Source organism: Glandiceps talaboti, chromosome 10, assembly GCF_964340395.1.
Source record: "Glandiceps talaboti chromosome 10, keGlaTala1.1, whole genome shotgun sequence".
Taxonomy (NCBI): domain Eukaryota; kingdom Metazoa; phylum Hemichordata; class Enteropneusta; family Spengelidae; genus Glandiceps; species Glandiceps talaboti.
The window spans coordinates 24,021,468-24,040,523 of NC_135558.1; the positions used below are offsets into that span (position 1 = coordinate 24,021,468).

Consider the following 19,056-nt stretch of genomic DNA (forward strand, 5'->3'; position numbering starts at 1 on the left):
TTGTTGCAACTGGTGCCCTAAAAATGAAGATTGGGAGTGTCCTGCAGCTAAAGTTTCTTGGGACAAGTTAATTTCACTCCTTAATTTTGTTCCTGATATTCATTTGTCTATGTCAGATGTGATTTTTGTTAAGTTTGGCATTTGCGCCAAAATCTTCAATTTAGTCAATCACCTTATCATCTTGGGCAATTTTTTTTTTGTATAAAGCTTGGTTAATTGAAAGGCGTCCAGACTCCAATTTTGGATCATTTATTAGTTATCTCAAAAGTGTTAGAGATATGGAAATCAAATTTGCTCGCAGAGGAGCCCTTGAGCATAAATGGGAATCATTAGCTTTGTAATTATTACATTACTGTAAGTCATGCAACTGGTTTTTCATCTGGGTAGGGATTAGTTTTATTTCTGTGATTAAGTTAGGATTCTGTGCTTAGTATTTTCATTACAGATATTTCTGTTCAAGATATTGTTACATTATTCTTTATCAATTGTAATTATTTCCAATCCTATGTATTAATTTATTTAATTAAGTTAACTATCCCTCCCCCCCTCTCCGTTTGTACGTCCTGTGTTTTCTCTGTAATGTATTGTTTACCTTTGTATTGTCTTGCAGTTGTATTGGAAATTTAAAAAAAAATAAAAATAAAAAAAATAAATAAAAAGTTTAAACATGCATGCAATATATATGTAGACACTTGAATGTAGTCTCTATGGATTAAGGTTTTCGTGTAAATTATGATTGTCCACTATAAATATAGCTGCCATTCAGTAAAAAGTTATTGTGAGCACCAACAATAATGAATGTGTATGTTTATCTGGTTCTGCATTATCTATAGACATGACCTAAAGACATTAGACACAAATAAAAGCTACAAAATGCCTTCAATATGTCAGTAATGGCTTAACCCTGTAGGTCACGGTAAAGGGCAATGGTCACCCATACAAGAAAGCTTACATGTGATTATATGGGGTTAGACACTTGAATGGAGTTTAGGAATTTTTTAATAAAAATATGGCAGCCATTCAATAGAAATAGCACCTGTGGCATTGTACCACAACTGCAGTTATAAAAATTGTTCAGCCACTATCTGATCCATACTAAGTATAGGTGTTGATTTGTTAAGTGTTTATCCAGTTACCTATCCAATCATGTTGTTATCTTTGCTATATACGCAATCATTTGGCTGTTGCTGTGGGTGTGGTCATGTTACTAGACATATTTCTATAGTTTTTAAATGTTCGTTCACTTGTCTATTAATTCCTGTTGTAATCTTTGCAATACACATCATCATATGGCTGTTGCTATGGGCATGGTCTTGTTGCTGGGGATATTTACATACATTTTTTGAATGTCTACTCACTTGCCTACCTGATGTTATTTTTGTATACAGAAAATTAGTTGTTGCTATGGGCATGGTTGCTATTACCAATAGTGTCAAAAGAATTTAAATGACATCTGCAGAAACATCTCACCATATTTCACTCTCATTAACAAAGTACTTTTTTAGATATATGTTTTGACCAAAATTCATAGTTTACACCTAATTTGCTTATTGCTGATAAAATCATTATATGTTTAATAGTTTTTCATCTACACATATCCAAATGCATGCCCATTAAATTTCAGCCTTATTTGCCAAGTAATGTTGGAACTAAAGATTTTTGACCAAATAGACACATTTTTAGACATAATTGGCATATTACTAATGGGACCATCATCTCATGAGCATATCAAAATCTACAGACGCCCCCCCCCCCCTCAAAAAAACCCAAAACAAAACAAAAAAACCCAAAAAACAACAACAACAACAAAACCAACAACAGTACATTCTCACCAAATTTAAGACCAATCTGCCCGTTAGATTTAGAGTTTAAGCTTGTTAGCGAACATGGCATTTTTTTTTACCCAAATCACACACACCAGTGATGTGATCATTTTGCTTTAAACAATTTCCCAGCTAGACATCACAAGTAATGTCCTCACCAAATACCAAGGCAATCGGTTTGGCAGTTTCAGTTATAGTAAAAGATTTACCCTTTTTTTCTTATCTATACTTTCATCATAAATAAAAGAGCGCCAATGGTGTTGCAGCACAACTGTATTTGGCTGTTGCTATTGACATGGTCTTGTTGCTAGGAATATTTGCATACATTTTAAATATTTATCAACTTGCCATCCCTTCCCACTTTTCATCTTTACAATATAAACTATCATTTAGCTGTTGCTATGGGCGTGGTCCTGTTGCTAGGCATATTGGCATAAATTTTTTGAAGCTTAAGTCACCTACCCATCACTGTTGTTATCTTTGTCATATGCATCGTCATTTGACTGAGGGCATGGTCATGGTTGCTGGGGTCAATTGTGTCGAAATGGTTTCACCAACAACTGCAGAATAATAACTCCAGAAACATCACCACCAAGTTTCAACACATTCACCATGCGGTTTCAAGATATATATTTGTGACCAAATTTGAGATTTTCAGACCTAAATCACAGCTTCATCTACACATCCCCAGATGCATCCCAATTAAATTCCAATCCAATCTGCTCAGTAGTTTTGGAACTATATATTTTTGACAAAAAACCCACATATTTTTAGACTTAATTTGCATATCACTGGTGGGATCATCATATCGTGAACAATTCTTAATCTAAACACCCCTAAGAATGCCCCCACCATATTTCAGCCAAACCTGCTCAGTAGTTTGGGAATTATAGATTTTTGACAAAAAGACACATATTTAATATAAACACTAACAGATACCCTACCATTTGTGAAACCCAGGTCTAGATCATTGAGGACTAACAGATACCCTACCATTTGTGAAACCCAGGTCTACATCATTGAGGACTAACAGATACACTACCATTTGTGAAACCCAGGTCTACATCATTGAGGACTAACAGATACCCTACATAAATGAAACCCAGGTCTAGATCATTGAGGACTAACAGATACCCTACATAAATGAAACCCAGGTCTACATCATTGAGGACTAACAGATACCCTACATAAATGAAACCCAGGTTTACATCATTGAGGACTAACAGATACCCTACATAAATGAAACCCAGGTTTACATCATTGAGGACTAACAGATACCCTACCATTTGTGAAACCCAGGTCTACATCATTGAGGACTAACAGATACCCTACATAAATGAAACCCAGGTCTACATCATTGAGGACTAACAGATACCCTACATAAATGAAACCCAGGTCTACATCATTGAGGACTAACAGATACCCTACCATTTGTGAAACCCAGGTCTACATCATTGAGGACTAACTGACACCCTACCATTTGTGAAACCCATGTCTACATCATTGAGGACTAACAGATACCCTACATAAATGAAACCCAGGTCTACATCATTCAGGACTAACAGATACCCTACCATTTGTGAAACCCAGGTCTACATCATTGAGGCCTAACTGACACCCTACCATCAATGGAACCCAGATCTAGATCATTGAGGACTAACAGATACCCTACCATTTGTGAAACCCAGGTCTACATCATTGAGGACTAACAGATACCCTACATAAATGAAACCCAGGTCTAGATCATTGAGGACTAACAGATACCCTACCATTTGTGAAACCTAGGTTTACATCACTGAGGACTAACAGATACCCTACCATTTGTGAAACCTAGGTTTACATCATTGAGGACTAACAGATACCCTACCATTTGTGAAACCTGGGTCTACATCATTGAGGACTAACAGATACCCTACATAAATGAAACCCAGGTCTAGATCATTGAGGACTAACAGATACCCTACCATTTGTGAAACCCAGGTCTACATCATTGAGGACTAACAGATACCCTACATAAATGAAACCCACGTCTACATCATTGAGGACTAACAGATACCCTACCTAAATGAAACTCATGTCTACATCATTGAGGACTAACAGATACCTACCATTTGTGAAACCCAGGTCTACATCATTGAGGACTAACAGATACCCTACCATTTGTGAAACCCAGGTCTACATCATTGAGGACTAACAGATACCCTACCATTTGTGAAACCCAGGTCTACATCATTGAGGACTAACAGATACCCTACATAAATGAAACCCAGGTCTACATCATTGAGGACTAACAGATACCCTACATAAATGAAACCCAGGTTTACATCATTGAGGACTAACAGATACCCTACCATTTGTGAAACCCAGGTCTACATCATTGAGGACTAACAGATACCCTACATAAATGAAACCCAGGTTTACATCATTGAGGACTAACAGATACCCTACCATTTGTGAAACCCAGGTCTACATCATTGAGGACTAACAGATACCCTACCATTTGTGAAACCCAGGTCTACATCATTGAGGACTAACAGATACCCTACCATTTGTGAAACCCAGGTCTACATCATTGAGGACTAACAGATACCCTACATAAATGAAACCCAGGTTTACATCATTGAGGACTAACAGATACCCTACCATCAATGGAACCCAGATCTAGATCATTCAGGACTAACTGATACCGTACGTAAATGAAACCCAGGTCTACATCATTGAGGATTCACAGATACCCTAAAAAAATTACATTGCTGGTGGTTGTAATAGACATCAGTAAACAAAAACTACAATCTACATGTCTTATTAACCAACATTTACCGATATTTACTCACACTTTCTGACTAATTATCAGTGTCAACCACCAGCAATGTATTTTTTCACAATGCTGTTGAGTTTTATTCACCTGTTGACTACGCTCGTCATAGGCTACGTGCTAACGATGTCTCTCTATGACATCTTTAAAATCCTGTGGTCTAGGTGGGACCGGAAATACCCGAAAACTCTCAAAGTAAATCCATAGGGAACTGACTGAAAAAAAGGTCATTTTAAGATGTTTGCAGACGCGTTTTTAAAGTTTTAAACCAGAATACATTTCGCAAACATGTCGTCTAGCAAAATAGCAATAGTGAATGTTAGCATTTTGAATCACCTTTAAATCTGGTTGTTTTTAACACAACTTTTGCATTCAAGGTGAAGCTGTTTTTTAAATTGAATCCTACTCCTAACTAACATGTCTTACCAACTGGTCTTCTAATCTTGACATTCTGTATTCATAATCAGTCTTCTGGCTCTCCATTTCAAGTTGAGCAGCTTCCTGTGGCAAACAAACCACAATGTTTTATTAACTGATGTCTGGAATACAGCACTGACTAACAATCTATACATACAAGTCTATGATACATTTCTGCCCTTGCAGTGTGTATTTATATTGTACCACGTTGTTACTATATTCTTGTCCTAGCAGTTTTAATTCTATAGCGCATATACCTTGGCTTTCTGTATTTCCATCATTATTTCTTCCTGTGCTTTCAACCTGGCTTCTTCTAGTTCAGCTTCAAGTCTGGTGAATATAAATTGAAAAGAACATCACTGTAAACATTATGAAAGAAGTAATTTACTATAATTTGGTGGGTTTTTTTGTCCTTCTTTCTTAAAACTTTTAAACTCTGTAGTATGTTGCTACATAGACAATGGAGGGGAAACTGTCTATGGTTGCAACTCTTAGTTTTGTTACAAGACAAAAATGAAACCATGACCGACATGCATGATCACATAGTGAAGTACCTCAGTTTGCACTGCACACAGTTTGTGAGAGCAGCGTATAACATGACATCTTGCAATATGTGAACATTATTACAATTAAAAAAATTGAAGGTTCACCGAAAGAGTGTGTATATCGTACACATTTTATGTTCCCCAAGAACAATGTAGATAGATAAGAAACAGGCTTCCCACAGACCAGCCATTACAAATATAAACAACACCACACTCCTGCCAACAAGCAGGCACTTTTTGTTTACACACGTCACCATGCAAGCCGACAAATTTTTGCTAGTTTCAATTTGTATGTGTCAAAATCTGAGCATGCAATGTGATGACATTAAATAGCTTCTTTGTTCCAAGGACATTGTGTATGTCTGTGTATCAGTTGGGGTTGGACGGTATTGTTTATATTTGCATTGAGTCTGTGGGAAGAATGTTTCTTATCTACTTAAATTGTTCTTAGGCCCAAGCTGACGAACACAAAATGTGTATGATATACATAGTCTTTCGGTGACCCTTTGATTTTTAAGCTGTATTTTAGAGAGATCAGTTTATAATAATTAAATAATATTATATAATAATAATAATTTTTAAAATAATCAAGTTTATTTGAATAGTAACCACCCTACCTGGGGGAGTTTTGTATGCTGAGTTCGAAAAATGGGGTCATTTTATTAACATATGTTACCATGGTAACCAGAATCACCATAATATGTGGCTAGTTTTTCCAAAATTTGACATCAAACATGGAAAAAAATAAAAACTAAAGGCAGATGTCCACTATATAAAGAGGATTATGGGTAATGTATGCATATGCGGGAAATTCAAACTGCTGTAAGGAGCACTGACTTTGCCCTCATATCTTCATCCCATTTTGCACTGAAAAAGTTTCATATGGCTCTCATATTTCATATATACTGTTTGTAAATATATAGTGATGCAACATGAGTAGAAATAACTGACGTTAACTAAGTTTGATAGCCAATATAGCAGGTTTACCATGAAACTGACGCAAACTTTGTTTCAAATTTGTCTAGTAAAAACCGTTGGCCCAGTTGTCAATTAGGCTTACAAGTTACACAAAGCATGATAAGACACTGTGAATGGTGCAAATAAACTAAGTGTGAAATGCCAAATACCAAATGCAAACAATACAAGTGAACAAAAGAGTCTGTATGCACTCTATTAGCCCGATATTTTGCCTAAAATCAAGCTCACATGTGCGAACGGTACGTGAAAATAATACATTGTTACTGAAATAGAATGACATAAAATGAAACCAAAATGTTTCTCAGTTTGATTGATGTACGTTCTGGGTTTGCTACACTCCTTAGTAAAATCACAATTTCATACAACTTTTTGTGTGTGTGACAAGTGTTTTCTGTCAAGTAGTTGTGTCACTGACGTACCTATACCTAGTAGGCAGTGATGTAGATAATAGCTGGTTACCTACCGGTCACAACGCCCAGCTATAACTTATAAGTATAACCACAACAGTTTAGTTGTGGGACCGGCTTAGGAAAGTACTAAAACCTGACGATCATTGAAAAAAATTCTAAGGTCGGAAAATTATATATGAGTTGCCCAGAAGTACTAATAGCAAGTAAAATACCCAAAGTGTAAAAAAAAGAAGAAATAAATTCATAATTATTTGGAAAACATTTGACGATTACACAGTAAAACAATACTGGCCACGCTATCGCTAGCGAAAGCCTTCGAACTAGTTTCATAGGACCAGACATTGAAGGAAGAGTGAAGCAAACTGTGAGGTCAATGTGACATCTCATGATGTATGATGCAACAACACGGCATCATACAACACGGCGTTTACATAGAGTAGAACTAAATGTTTTCTAAACTTCAGTGGTAAGAAATTTTGTCGATCGGACACTGACTATTTTCAAATTCTTATAACATCTGAGAAAAATGAAGAGAGGAAGTAAAATGTAGCACTGACAGACAAGATAGACGTCGAGACAAAGAGGCGAGGCACACCATGTGGAGCAAACTTGACAATCATCATGCGTGTCACGTATAAGGCATCAGATGTAATACATGTAGCTAACCAAATATTCTGAGAAAAATGAAGAGAGGAAGCTAAATGTAGCACTGACAGGCAAGATAGACATACGGTACGTGTACAGGAAGCATGGCATACCATGTGGTGCAAACTGGACAATGATTGTGTGTGTCACGTGTATGGCATCAGATGTAATACATGTAGCTAACCAAATATCCTTGAAATGCAGCCTTTCTTGTAACAAGTATTGGAAATTGTCAGAAACCTGACGATTTTATGACTGAATATGTTTCGATCAAGAATTCCCATACTTTCAGTTAAATTTTCTGATGACCCCGAAGCAAGACATTTTTGAAACATTTATCGCGACATTTGATACTGATAAACGAGTGATATAATTCATAAACAAATCTAACGTTGGCAACTCTTTTATTTCTGCAATGATCCTCAAATTTCAAGGACAACTGTCTAACAAGACTACAAGTACAATCATGGAGGCATCGTACATATTTGTTTCATTCAAATTTGAAAGTTGAGAAATCGTATTAAAATTCTTTCGAGATTTCTCAAAAACATAGATCATACATCACTGCCTAGTCTAGTTCCTATACCTGTCGACTGTTCTCTACCATCTCTAGCTCTGTGCATGTTGTGGAGATGAACGTAACGCGAACTAACAAGACTACAAGTACAATCATGGAGGCATCTAGTCTATCAGCTAGCCCTCGGATGTTCTTCCGATAAAATACGACACACTGCCGAACAACACTATCGAGGATGGAACATCCGAGGTCTAGTGAATGTCATCAGGATATAAATAACTGCCAATCAGAGAACCGTATTAGCGACAAGCACAAACAGAGGACAATAGCTAAATTTTCATGCATATTCATCTTAAGGAGGGGCTTGTAAAAATGACCACCAATGCGTTAACTAAAATGTGTGAATGACAACGTCTACACACTCATCAAACACAATTACCATAAACTGATAAGACATAGTAATGACATAAATGTGTTTGTCAACACCTGCATGCAGAGATTGAATATATTAAAGTATATATATGCATATATGGCCCAACCCACCGCTTATCATAATCTCAATGGAATGTCCGGTCTGAAAATGACATTCGCTAGACTGTTCGGGCAAGCCCTCACATGTGAACTTCGTTCGCTTATAGTTATAGCATCGAAAGAAAGCCCGAACGTCTAGCAGCAAGACTAGGAGGCATCATAAATATTTGTTTCATTCAAATTTGAAAGTTGAGAAATCGTATTAAAATTCTTTCGAGATTTCTCAAAAATCGCTTCCATATGTTTTGGCAATATCCAACAATAATCCTCGAAATGTAAATGACATCAACTGACATCGTAGTCAAACATATGCACGGAGACAGAGCAGAGACCAAACAAGAGTCCGTACTCACCCCATCACGACGTATCCATTTTTGTTTGTTTTGAAATAGCTGGGGTGGTACTCATATACATCGGGATAAGTCGGAAAAGCACATGTTTGTGATTTTATTGACTGTTTTCTGAGATGGGACATTGGGTTTGGAAATACAAGTTTAATCAATCATAAAACAGCCATAACTGATACTTTCAAAGAATTAGAACACGAAAGAAAAATAACGGGAACATTAATGACATTTCTACCAAACTCGAGATCGCACATAGCTAGCTACCTAGTGTACATGTACAGTAAGTATGGAAGTGTAATGCTTAGTCCACTCTGGTCCGTGCACTACTTGTGAAGTTTTCCTGATTATGTTGTCAGAACACGACCTACATGTAATCTGTAATCTGTAAAAAAATTCTCATCTATCTAACAATTTTGGTGTGGTAATGATCGACCAAATGTCGATGCTTGTGTGTACGTGTGCAACTGTAATCTAGTACCTTGTACAAATGATACAAGTAAGTAAGTTAGTTCGTACCCAAGAATATCAGTTTACAATTTCAATTATACAAATTGTCACTGTGTAATAGTGTTTGGATGTGTTAGAACAGGTCCCTCAAAATATAATTTTTCGGGTTATAATTTTTATGTATAAGTTTATAGAAATACATGTTTCACCCAGACTGGGTGTCTGGCCGTACATACGCACCGAAAAAAAAAAAACGTAGCAGAAACACTGCCACTTGAAAAAAAATATAACAAGGAACTCTTCGGATTAGGCAAGAACTACATGTAACCAATATGTGTGAACTGCCACTAATATGTTGATAAACTACCCGGGTCGGATTCACCAAATGCTCCTCCCAGATAAACAAACATATTCCGTTGCACATGCGCAAACCTACTTCCGTAGCGTGGGCACATAGCCTGGTTGCACCTTGGGCTTTAATGAAAAATTTTCCTTGTTTTTGACATGTATGAGATGGGGCTATCTGTTGTAAAACAAGTAGCCTAAAATAGGACAGCTGTTTCCATGGAAACAGAGTAGACTAAAAAATGTTGTGTTGGTTAAACACCTACATATCTCGAAAATAACATGATAAATTCAATTATAACATAGTTTATTTGCATATTGACCACCCTATATTGGGTAGTTTGTTATGCTGAGTTCAAAAATAGTTATCATTTTCGGAACATCTGTTGCCATGGTAACCCAAATCACCATATTATGCATTATTTGGCAAAATATATGTAAAATTCAAAGAACAAAATTAAATAGTCATGCAATCTGATGCATTTCTAAAAGGTTCGGGTGCATGTAGATCTCACAAGTCAACAAGTGGTTGATGGACTTTAGAAGAAAGTCGACACCATATCAATTACCTAGAAATATTGGCAGCATTATATGCACTGCAATCCCTTTGTTCTAAAGAACAGAATATTCATATACAGTTGCAAATTGATAATACTACAGCTGTTGCTTATGTAAATGCAATGGGAGGTACTAAGTCAACAGCATGCAATAATATAGTTGTCAAAATGCTTTCTTAGGTTAATGTATGTGCCAAATTATATGGAATTTGAAGATTGCATGATACTGCTTAATTACTGAATATCGTTCATTATTCAAAATACTCATTAAAAGTAAAAGTTGTAGCAACAAACTTCATAGGACAGGTGCATATTATTATGGTTGATATATGTACCATATTATACGAAATTTGAAGCTTCCATTTTTAAGATACAGCCTAGTTACCTAAAATCATGCAATTTTTTCGTTAAAACTGTAAGCTATATCAACGAATTTTATTGGACATATCCGCTTTGTTACGGTTAATGTATGTACTAAATTATATTGAAATTCAAGTATGCATTCTTATAACATATCTTAATTACCGAAAATCATCAATCATGCAAATTAGTTAATAACACTGTAAGGTATATCAACAACTTTATAGGGCATATAAAGTTTGTTATGTTTAATGTATGAAGTAAATTATATTGAAAATGAAGTATGCAGTCTGAGATATAGCCTAATTACTGAAAATAATTAATTATGCAAATTATTTACTAAATCTTTAAGGGAAATCAACAACTTTTATAGGAAATATGCACTCTGTTATGATTAACAAATGTATTAAATTGTATTGAAATTGAAGTATGCAGTGTTAAGATTTAGCCTAATTACCAAAACTCATTAATTATGCAAATTATTCATTAACACTCTAAGGTACATCAATAAACTTGATAGGACATGTGTTTTGTTATGGTTATTGTATGTACTGAATTGTATTGAAATTGAAGTAAGCATTCTTAAGATATAGCCTAATTACCAAATATCATTAATTATGCAAATTATTCATTAACACTGTATTAAGGTACATCAACAAACTTGATAGGACAAATGTATGTTGTTATCCTTAACAAATATATTGAAATTGAAGTATGCAGTTTTGAGATATTGCTTAATTAGTTGATTTAATTGATATGCAAATTTCTCTAATGAACATGAACATGTCTCGCTCAAAAACTAATCAGGTCTAGCCATTACCCCAAACATTATATGTACTAAATTTCATTATAATTGAGCCAGCCATTTTTTAAAGTGGCCATATGGATGAGAATTTGGTATTTATTTTGGATTTTTATTTGATAAAACAGCTTCACTATGTTTTTCTACTTGAAAAAATAATGTGAAATAACATATACCAAGTCCATGTTCATAACTCAATAAACTGCAAAACATTAAACAATGTATAAAATGTTTGTTATTGTACGTACAATAACAAACTTTTTACACTTTTTCCATCTTTTTGCAATGTATTGAGTTATGAACATGGACTTGGTATATGCTCTTTCGCATTATTTTTTCAAGTATAAAAACAGTGAATTTGTTTTATCAAATAAAAATCCAAAATAAATACGAAATTCTTATCCATATGGCCACTTTAAGAAAATGGTGACACAGACAGACAGACACACACACACATACATACGGACACATGACAGACACACAGACAGACATCCCCCTTTTAAATCCTCCCGTACCCTTACGGGAGGTAACCTCCAGTACAGGAGGTAAAAACTGTGAAAATGGTCCATTTTTGAGTCCAAACCTTGTCATTTTCAAGTCCCGGGCGAACTCGTGTAAATCTGTAACGAATAATCACCCTAACAATGAAAACCTAACATCAATAGGTCAGAGTTACCATGGAATTACGAAAGAATCACCATACCGTAGAACTACATTACCATCCGCATACTTCCCACTTACACGCTAAGTTGGATCAAAGGATTAGTCTGAACATGGAAAAATCTCTCTGAGCAAAGCCAAAGATGACATATTTTAATAAATATTCATGAGAGGTTACGGATAGCATCATGCTTATGGAGTGGAATGGGAAAGTAGGTCTCTGCATAGCAGATCGTGGTGACAGTGTAGGAGTTGTTTTGTTGGCTTTTCAGTCGTAACATTGCTGGTTTGTGCAGTACATAAGATCTTATTTGTCAGGAATCACAATTCTTGTGCATATTTTGGTAAAGGATCAGGAATATTGGAATATCTGTTTCTCCTCTCTGACTGTGCTGGCCATGCTGGCAAACAGACAATTTGACATGTGCAAATAAAAAGTTAAAAATCGATCTTGCCCAAAACACTTCATGCTGTGTCGGATGACATCAGAATCAGTTGAGCAATTGCTCCCGGTACCTTAAAGCATAGACTGTGGTCTCCCCTCCACTGTCTATGCTTAAAGTTAGAATACAAGTAAGTGCGACAAAACTCGTCCCTTCTCTGCACTTGAGAACAATATGCAGTAAAACAGTTCAAGTTTATGTCTGCTTAGGTTGGCCTCCAATCACCTGTTTTAACTTTTTTTTTCTCACTTGTCATGCAATTTTGAATAGTTGGCTTTGTATTTATTGGTGACGTCATATAAAAGACAGTTTTCAAGGTTGCGGTATAGCACTTTTCAAGTCACCTAAATAATGCAACTAAATGACTATAAAGAATAAAAATACATTCAAAGGTGGACATACTTTGCATTCTGTGCAGTGATGAGTTCATTCTTAGCAAACTCAAAATCAATTGGGTGACCAGTGGTAGATTTCCGCCGTCCACTCTTTACTTCATGTGGATGATTGACCCTGAAGTAGTGATCTCCAATCACCAGACGATCACCCTGTAAATATGGATATTAATATCAATGTTACAACTTTATCAAACATTGTTTATATGTGCCTTCTTTTGGGGTGTTAAATTACAAAGCATTTGATATTCAATATGAAATCAAGAATTCTTGTGGTGGAACTCGCATCTTCATCAGAAAACATGTCACACATGTAAAACAAGTCATTGAGAATGACATAGTCCCCGCTATAATTGGGTTTTAAGGAATTATCACTACTCTGATAACGCAACAACATTTGTGAACCTAAAACAAACAGACTTAGATATGTTGTGTGTGCTTGTTGGACATAGAATATGCCTCCAACAATAAAGGATTGGTTGGGTATGGGGGATCATATCACGATGAAAATGGAGTCTGAGTTATGGTTTTGGACATGGAAAATTCACACACAAAATGGCTGCCAGGCAGCCATATTGGATCGTATCACGACGAAAATGGATATGCACATGTATGTCATAGAACACTGTCCAAATACCAACTTTAAATGAGATCTGTTCAAGCATGTCTGAGTTATGGCTTTGGACATGAAAATTCGCAAACAAAATGGCTGCCAGGCAGCCATATTGGATCGTATCACAACGAAAATGGATATGCACATGTATGTCATACAACACTGTCCTAATACCAACTTTGAATGAGATCTGTTCAAGCATGTCTGAGTTATGGCTTTGGACATGAAAATTCACAAACAAAATGGCTACCAGGCAGCCATATTGGATCGTATCACAATGAAAATGGATATGCACATGTATGTCATAGAACACTGTCCTAATACCAACTTTGAATGAGATCTGTTCAAGCATGTCTGAGTTATGGCTTTGGACATGAAAATTCACAAACAAAATGGCTGCTAGGCGGCCATATTGGATCGTATCATGACAACAATGAATATGCACATGTATGTCATAGAACACTGTCCTAATACCAACTTTGAATGAGATCTGTTAAAGCATGTCTGAGTTATGGCTCTAGACAGGGAAAATTCGCAAACAAAATGGTTGCTAGGCGGCCATATTGGATCGTATCATAAAACAAATTGACGTGCATATGTATGCCATAGTATGTTGCCCCTGTACCAAGTTTGAAAAAAATCGGTCCAGGCATCTCCAAGAAACAGCTGCGGACGGACGGACGGACGGACGGACGCACGGACAGACGGAACCCAATCCATAAGTCCCCGTTCCGGACTTCGTCCGCGGGAACTAACAACCAGCTTTCCCCTTTTAAACCCAATGACATGCCAACCTTTTACTCAACACAGATTCTTCATTATTCCTGAACCTTCAAAGATAGTTTAAGTTACTTACATGGTGTAAGACAGTGGCTTCTCCAATCAATGCTCCGTTCACAAATGTCTGAGCCTGTCCAATTGGTGCTATGGTTACCAAGTTTCCAACATGGTTGATATTACTGATAAAGACATATTTAAAAAGAAATCAATGCAAAAATAGCGCCAATGGCATTATAGTACAACTGTATTTGGCTGTTGCTATGGGCTATGGGCATGGTCTTGTTGCTAGGCATATTTGCATACATTTTTGGAATCTTGCCCTTCCCACTTTCTATCTTTGCAATAAAACCCATCATTTGGCTGTTGCTATGGGGGTGTGGGTCTTGTTGCTAGGCATCTTAACATACATATTTTTATTCTTTACTCACTTACCCATCCCTGTTATCTTTGCAATAAGAATCACCAGTTCACTGTTGCTAAGGGCATGGCTGTGGTTGCTGGGGCCAGTTTCGTCTACGTGATTTGAAAAACAACTTCAGAATAACACCTCCAGAAACATCCTCACCAGGTTTCAGCCCCATCCATCATGTAGATTTCAAGATATAACTTTACTAAAATTGCGCTTTTAGACTTAACTTGCATATCGCTGATGGGATTGTTATTTTGTGTACACATCCCTATAGGCCCATTAGATTTCAGCCCAATCTGCTCAGTAGTTTTAGTTTTGCATTACAGATTTTTTATCAAAGAGACACATTTTAGACCTAATTTCTGATGGAATCACCAATCGTGACATTGTAGTCTGGTTGCTAATAGGTCAGTGGTAGTGTTAATTAACTTGTCTGGTTGCTAATAGGTCAGTGGTAGTGTTAATTAACTTGTCTGGTTGCTAATAGGTCAATGGTAGTGTTAATTAACTTGTCTGGTTGCTAATAGGTCAGTGGTAGTGTTAATTAACTTGTCTGGTTGCTAATAGGTCAGTGGTAGTGTTAATTAATTTGTCTGGTTGCTAATAGGTCAGTGGTAGTGTTAATTAACTTGTCTGGATGCTAATAGGTCAGTGGTAGTGTTAATCAACTTGTCTGGATGCTAATAGGTCAATGGTAGTGTTAATTAACTTGTCTGAATGCTAATAGGTCAATGGTAGTGTTAATTAACTTGTCTGAATGCTAATAGGTCAGTGGTAGTGTTAATTAACTTGTCTGGATGCTAATAGGTCAGTGGTAGTGTTAATTAACTTGTCTGCATGCTAATAGGTCAGTGGTAGTGTTAATTAACTTGTCTGAATGCTAATAGGTCAGTGGTAGTGTTAATTAACTTGTCTGGCTGCTAATAGGTCAATGGTAGTGTTAATTAACTTGTCTGGCTGCTAATAGGTCAATGGTAGTGTTAATTAACTTGTCTGGTTGCTAATAGGTCAGTGGTAGTGTTAATTAACTTGTCTGGTTGCTAATAGGTCAGTGGTAGTGTTAATTAACTTGTCTGCATGCTAATAGGTCAATGGTAGTGTTAATTAACTTGTCTGGTTGCTAATAGGTCAGTGGTAGTGTTAATTAACTTGTCTGGTTGCTAATAGGTCAATGGTAGTGTTAATTAACTTGTCTGCATGCTAATAGGTCAATGGTAGTGTTAATTAACTTGTCTGGTTGCTAATAGGTCAGTGGTAGTGTTAATTAACTTGTCTGGATGCTAATAGGTCAGTGGTAGTGTTAATTAACTTGTCTGGTTGCTAATAGGTCAATGGTAGTGTTAATTAACTTGTCTGCATGCTAATAGGTCAATGGTAGTGTTAATTAACTTGTCTGGTTGCTAATAGGTCAGTGGTAGTGTTAATTAACTTGTCTGGTTGCTAATAGGTCAGTGGTAGTGTTAATTAACTTGTCTGCATGCTATTAGGTCAGTGGTAGTGTTAATTAACTTGTCTGGATGCTAATAGGTCAGTGGTAGTGTTAATTAACTTGTCTGGTTGCTAATAGGTCAGTGGTAGTGTTAATTAACTTGTCTGAATGCTAATAGGTCAGTGGTAGTGTTAATTAACTTGTCTGGATGCTAATAGGTCAGTGGTAGTGTTAATTAACTTGTCTGGTTGCTATTAGGTCAGTGGTAGTGTTAATTAACTTGTCTGGTTGCTAATAGGTCAGTGGTAGTGTTAATTAACTTGTCTGCATGCTAATAGGTCAGTGGTAGTGTTAATTAACTTGTCTGCATGCTAATAGGTCAGTGGTAGTGTTAATTAACTTGTCTGAATGCTAATAGGTCAATGGTAGTGTTAATTAACTTGTCTGCATGCTAATAGGTCAGTGGTAGTGTTAATCAACTTGTCTGGTTGCTAATAGGTCAGTGGTAGTGTTAATTAACTTGTCTGAATGCTAATAGGTCAATGGTAGTGTTAATTAACTTGTCTGCATGCTAATAGGTCAGTGGTAGTGTTAATCAACTTGTCTGGTTGCTAATAGGTCAGTGGTAGTGTTAATTAACTTGTCTGGTTGCTAATAGGTCAGTGGTAGTGTTAATTAACTTGTCTGGATGCTAATAGGTCAATGGTAGTGTTAATTAACTTGTCTGGATGCTAATAGGTCAGTGGTAGTGTTAATCAACTTGTCTGGTTGCTAATAGGTCAGTGGTAGTGTTAATTAACTTGTCTGGTTGCTAATAGGTCAATGGTAGTGTTAATCAACTTGTCAGGTTGCTAATAGGTCAGTGGTAGTGTTAATTAACTTGTCTGGTTGCTAATAGGTCAGTGGTAGTGTTAATTAACTTGTCTGGTTGCTAATAGGTCAGTGGTAGTGTTAATTAACTTGTCTGGTTGCTAATAGGTCAGTGGTAGTGTTAATTAACTTGTCTGGTTGCTAATAGGTCAATGGTAGTGTTAATCAACTTGTCTGGTTGCTAATAGGTCAGTGGTAGTGTTAATTAACTTGTCTGGAAGCTAATAGGTCAGTGGTAGTGTTAATCAACTTGTCTGGTTGCTAATAGGTCAATGGTAGTGTTAATTAACTTGTCTGGATGCTAATAGGTCAGTGGTAGTGTTAATTAACTTGTCTGGTTGCTAATAGGTCAATGGTAGTGTTAATCAACTTGTCTGGTTGCTAATAGGTCAGTGGTAGTGTTAATTAACTTGTCTGGATGCTAATAGGTCAGTGGTAGTGTTAATTAACTTGTATGGATGCTAATAGGTCAGTGGTAGTGTTAATCAACTTGTCTGGTTGCTAATAGGTCAATGGTAGTGTTAATTAACTTGTCTGGATGCTAATAGGTCAGTGGTAGTGTTAATCAACTTGTCTGGTTGCTAATAGGTCAGTGGTAGTGTTAATTAACTTGTCTGGTTGCTAATAGGTCAGTGGTAGTGTTAATTAACTTGTCTGAATGCTAATAGGTCAGTGGTAGTGTTAATCAACTTGTCTGGATGCTAATAGGTCAATGGTAGTGTTAATTAACTTGTCTGAATGCTAATAGGTCAATGGTAGTGTTAATTAACTTGTCTGGTTGCTAATAGGTCAGTGGTAGTGTTAATTAACTTGTCTGCATGCTAATAGGTCAGTGGTAGTGTTAATTAACTTGTCAGGTTGCTAATAGGTCAGTGGTAGTGTTAATTAACTTGTCTGGATGCTAATAGGTCAGTGGTAGTGTTAATTAACTTGTCTGGTTGCTAATAGGTCAGTGGTAGTGTTAATTAACTTGTCTGGTTGCTAATAGGTCAGTGGTAGTGTTAATTAACTTGTCTGGCTGCTAATAGGTCAGTGGTAGTGTTAATTAACTTGTCTGAATGCTAATAGGTCAATGGTAGTGTTAATTAACTTGTCTGGATGCTAATAGGTCAGTGGTAGTGTTAATTAACTTGTCTGAATGCTAATAGGTCAATGGTAGTGTTAATTAACTTGTCTGAATGCTAATAGGTCAGTGGTAGTGTTAATCAACTTGTCTGGATGCTAATAGGTCAATGGTAGTGTTAATTAACTTGTCTGAATGCTAATAGGTCAATGGTAGTGTTAATTAACTTGTCTGGTTGCTAATAGGTCAGTGGTAGTGTTAATTAACTTGTCTGCATGCTAATAGGTCAGTGGTAGTGTTAATTAACTTGTCAGGTTGCTAATAGGTCAGTGGTAGTGTTAATTAACTTGTCTGGATGCTAATAGGTCAGTGGTAGTGTTAATTAACTTGTCTGGTTGCTAATAGGTCAGTGGTAGTGTTAATTAACTTGTCTGGTTGCTAATAGGTCAGTGGTAGTGTTAATTAACTTGTCTGGTTGCTAATAGGTCAGTGGTAGTGTTAATTAACTTGTCTGGATGCTAATAGGTCAGTGGTAGTGTTAATTAACTTGTCTGCATGCTAATAGGTCAATGGTAGTGTTAATTAACTTGTCTGGTTGCTAATAGGTCAGTGGTAGTGTTAATCAACTCGGGTGGATGCTAATAGGTCAGAGGTAGTGTTAATTAACTTGTCTGCATGCTAATAGGTCGGTGGTAGTGTTAATTAACTTGTCTGCATGCTAATAGGTCAGTGGTAGTGTTAATTAACTTGTCTGGATGCTAATAGGTCAGTGGTAGTGTTAATTAACTTGTCTGCATGCTAATAGGTCAGTGGTACTGTTAATCAACTTGTCTGCATGCTAATAGGTCAGTGGTAGTG

The 19,056-nt window shown here is 36.4% G+C and overlaps 1 protein-coding gene across 1 annotated transcript in view; it reads right to left on the reverse strand.

Moving 5' to 3' along the window:
• LOC144440766 (kinesin-like protein KIF14) overlaps positions 1-19,056 on the reverse strand; it is a 152,694-nt gene that overhangs the window by 70,695 nt on the left and 62,943 nt on the right. Inside the window, 4 exon segments of the mRNA XM_078130145.1 lie at positions 5,065-5,139; positions 5,313-5,385; positions 13,045-13,187; positions 14,504-14,606. Of these exon segments, the coding sequence (XP_077986271.1) occupies positions 5,065-5,139; positions 5,313-5,385; positions 13,045-13,187; positions 14,504-14,606 (394 nt within the window).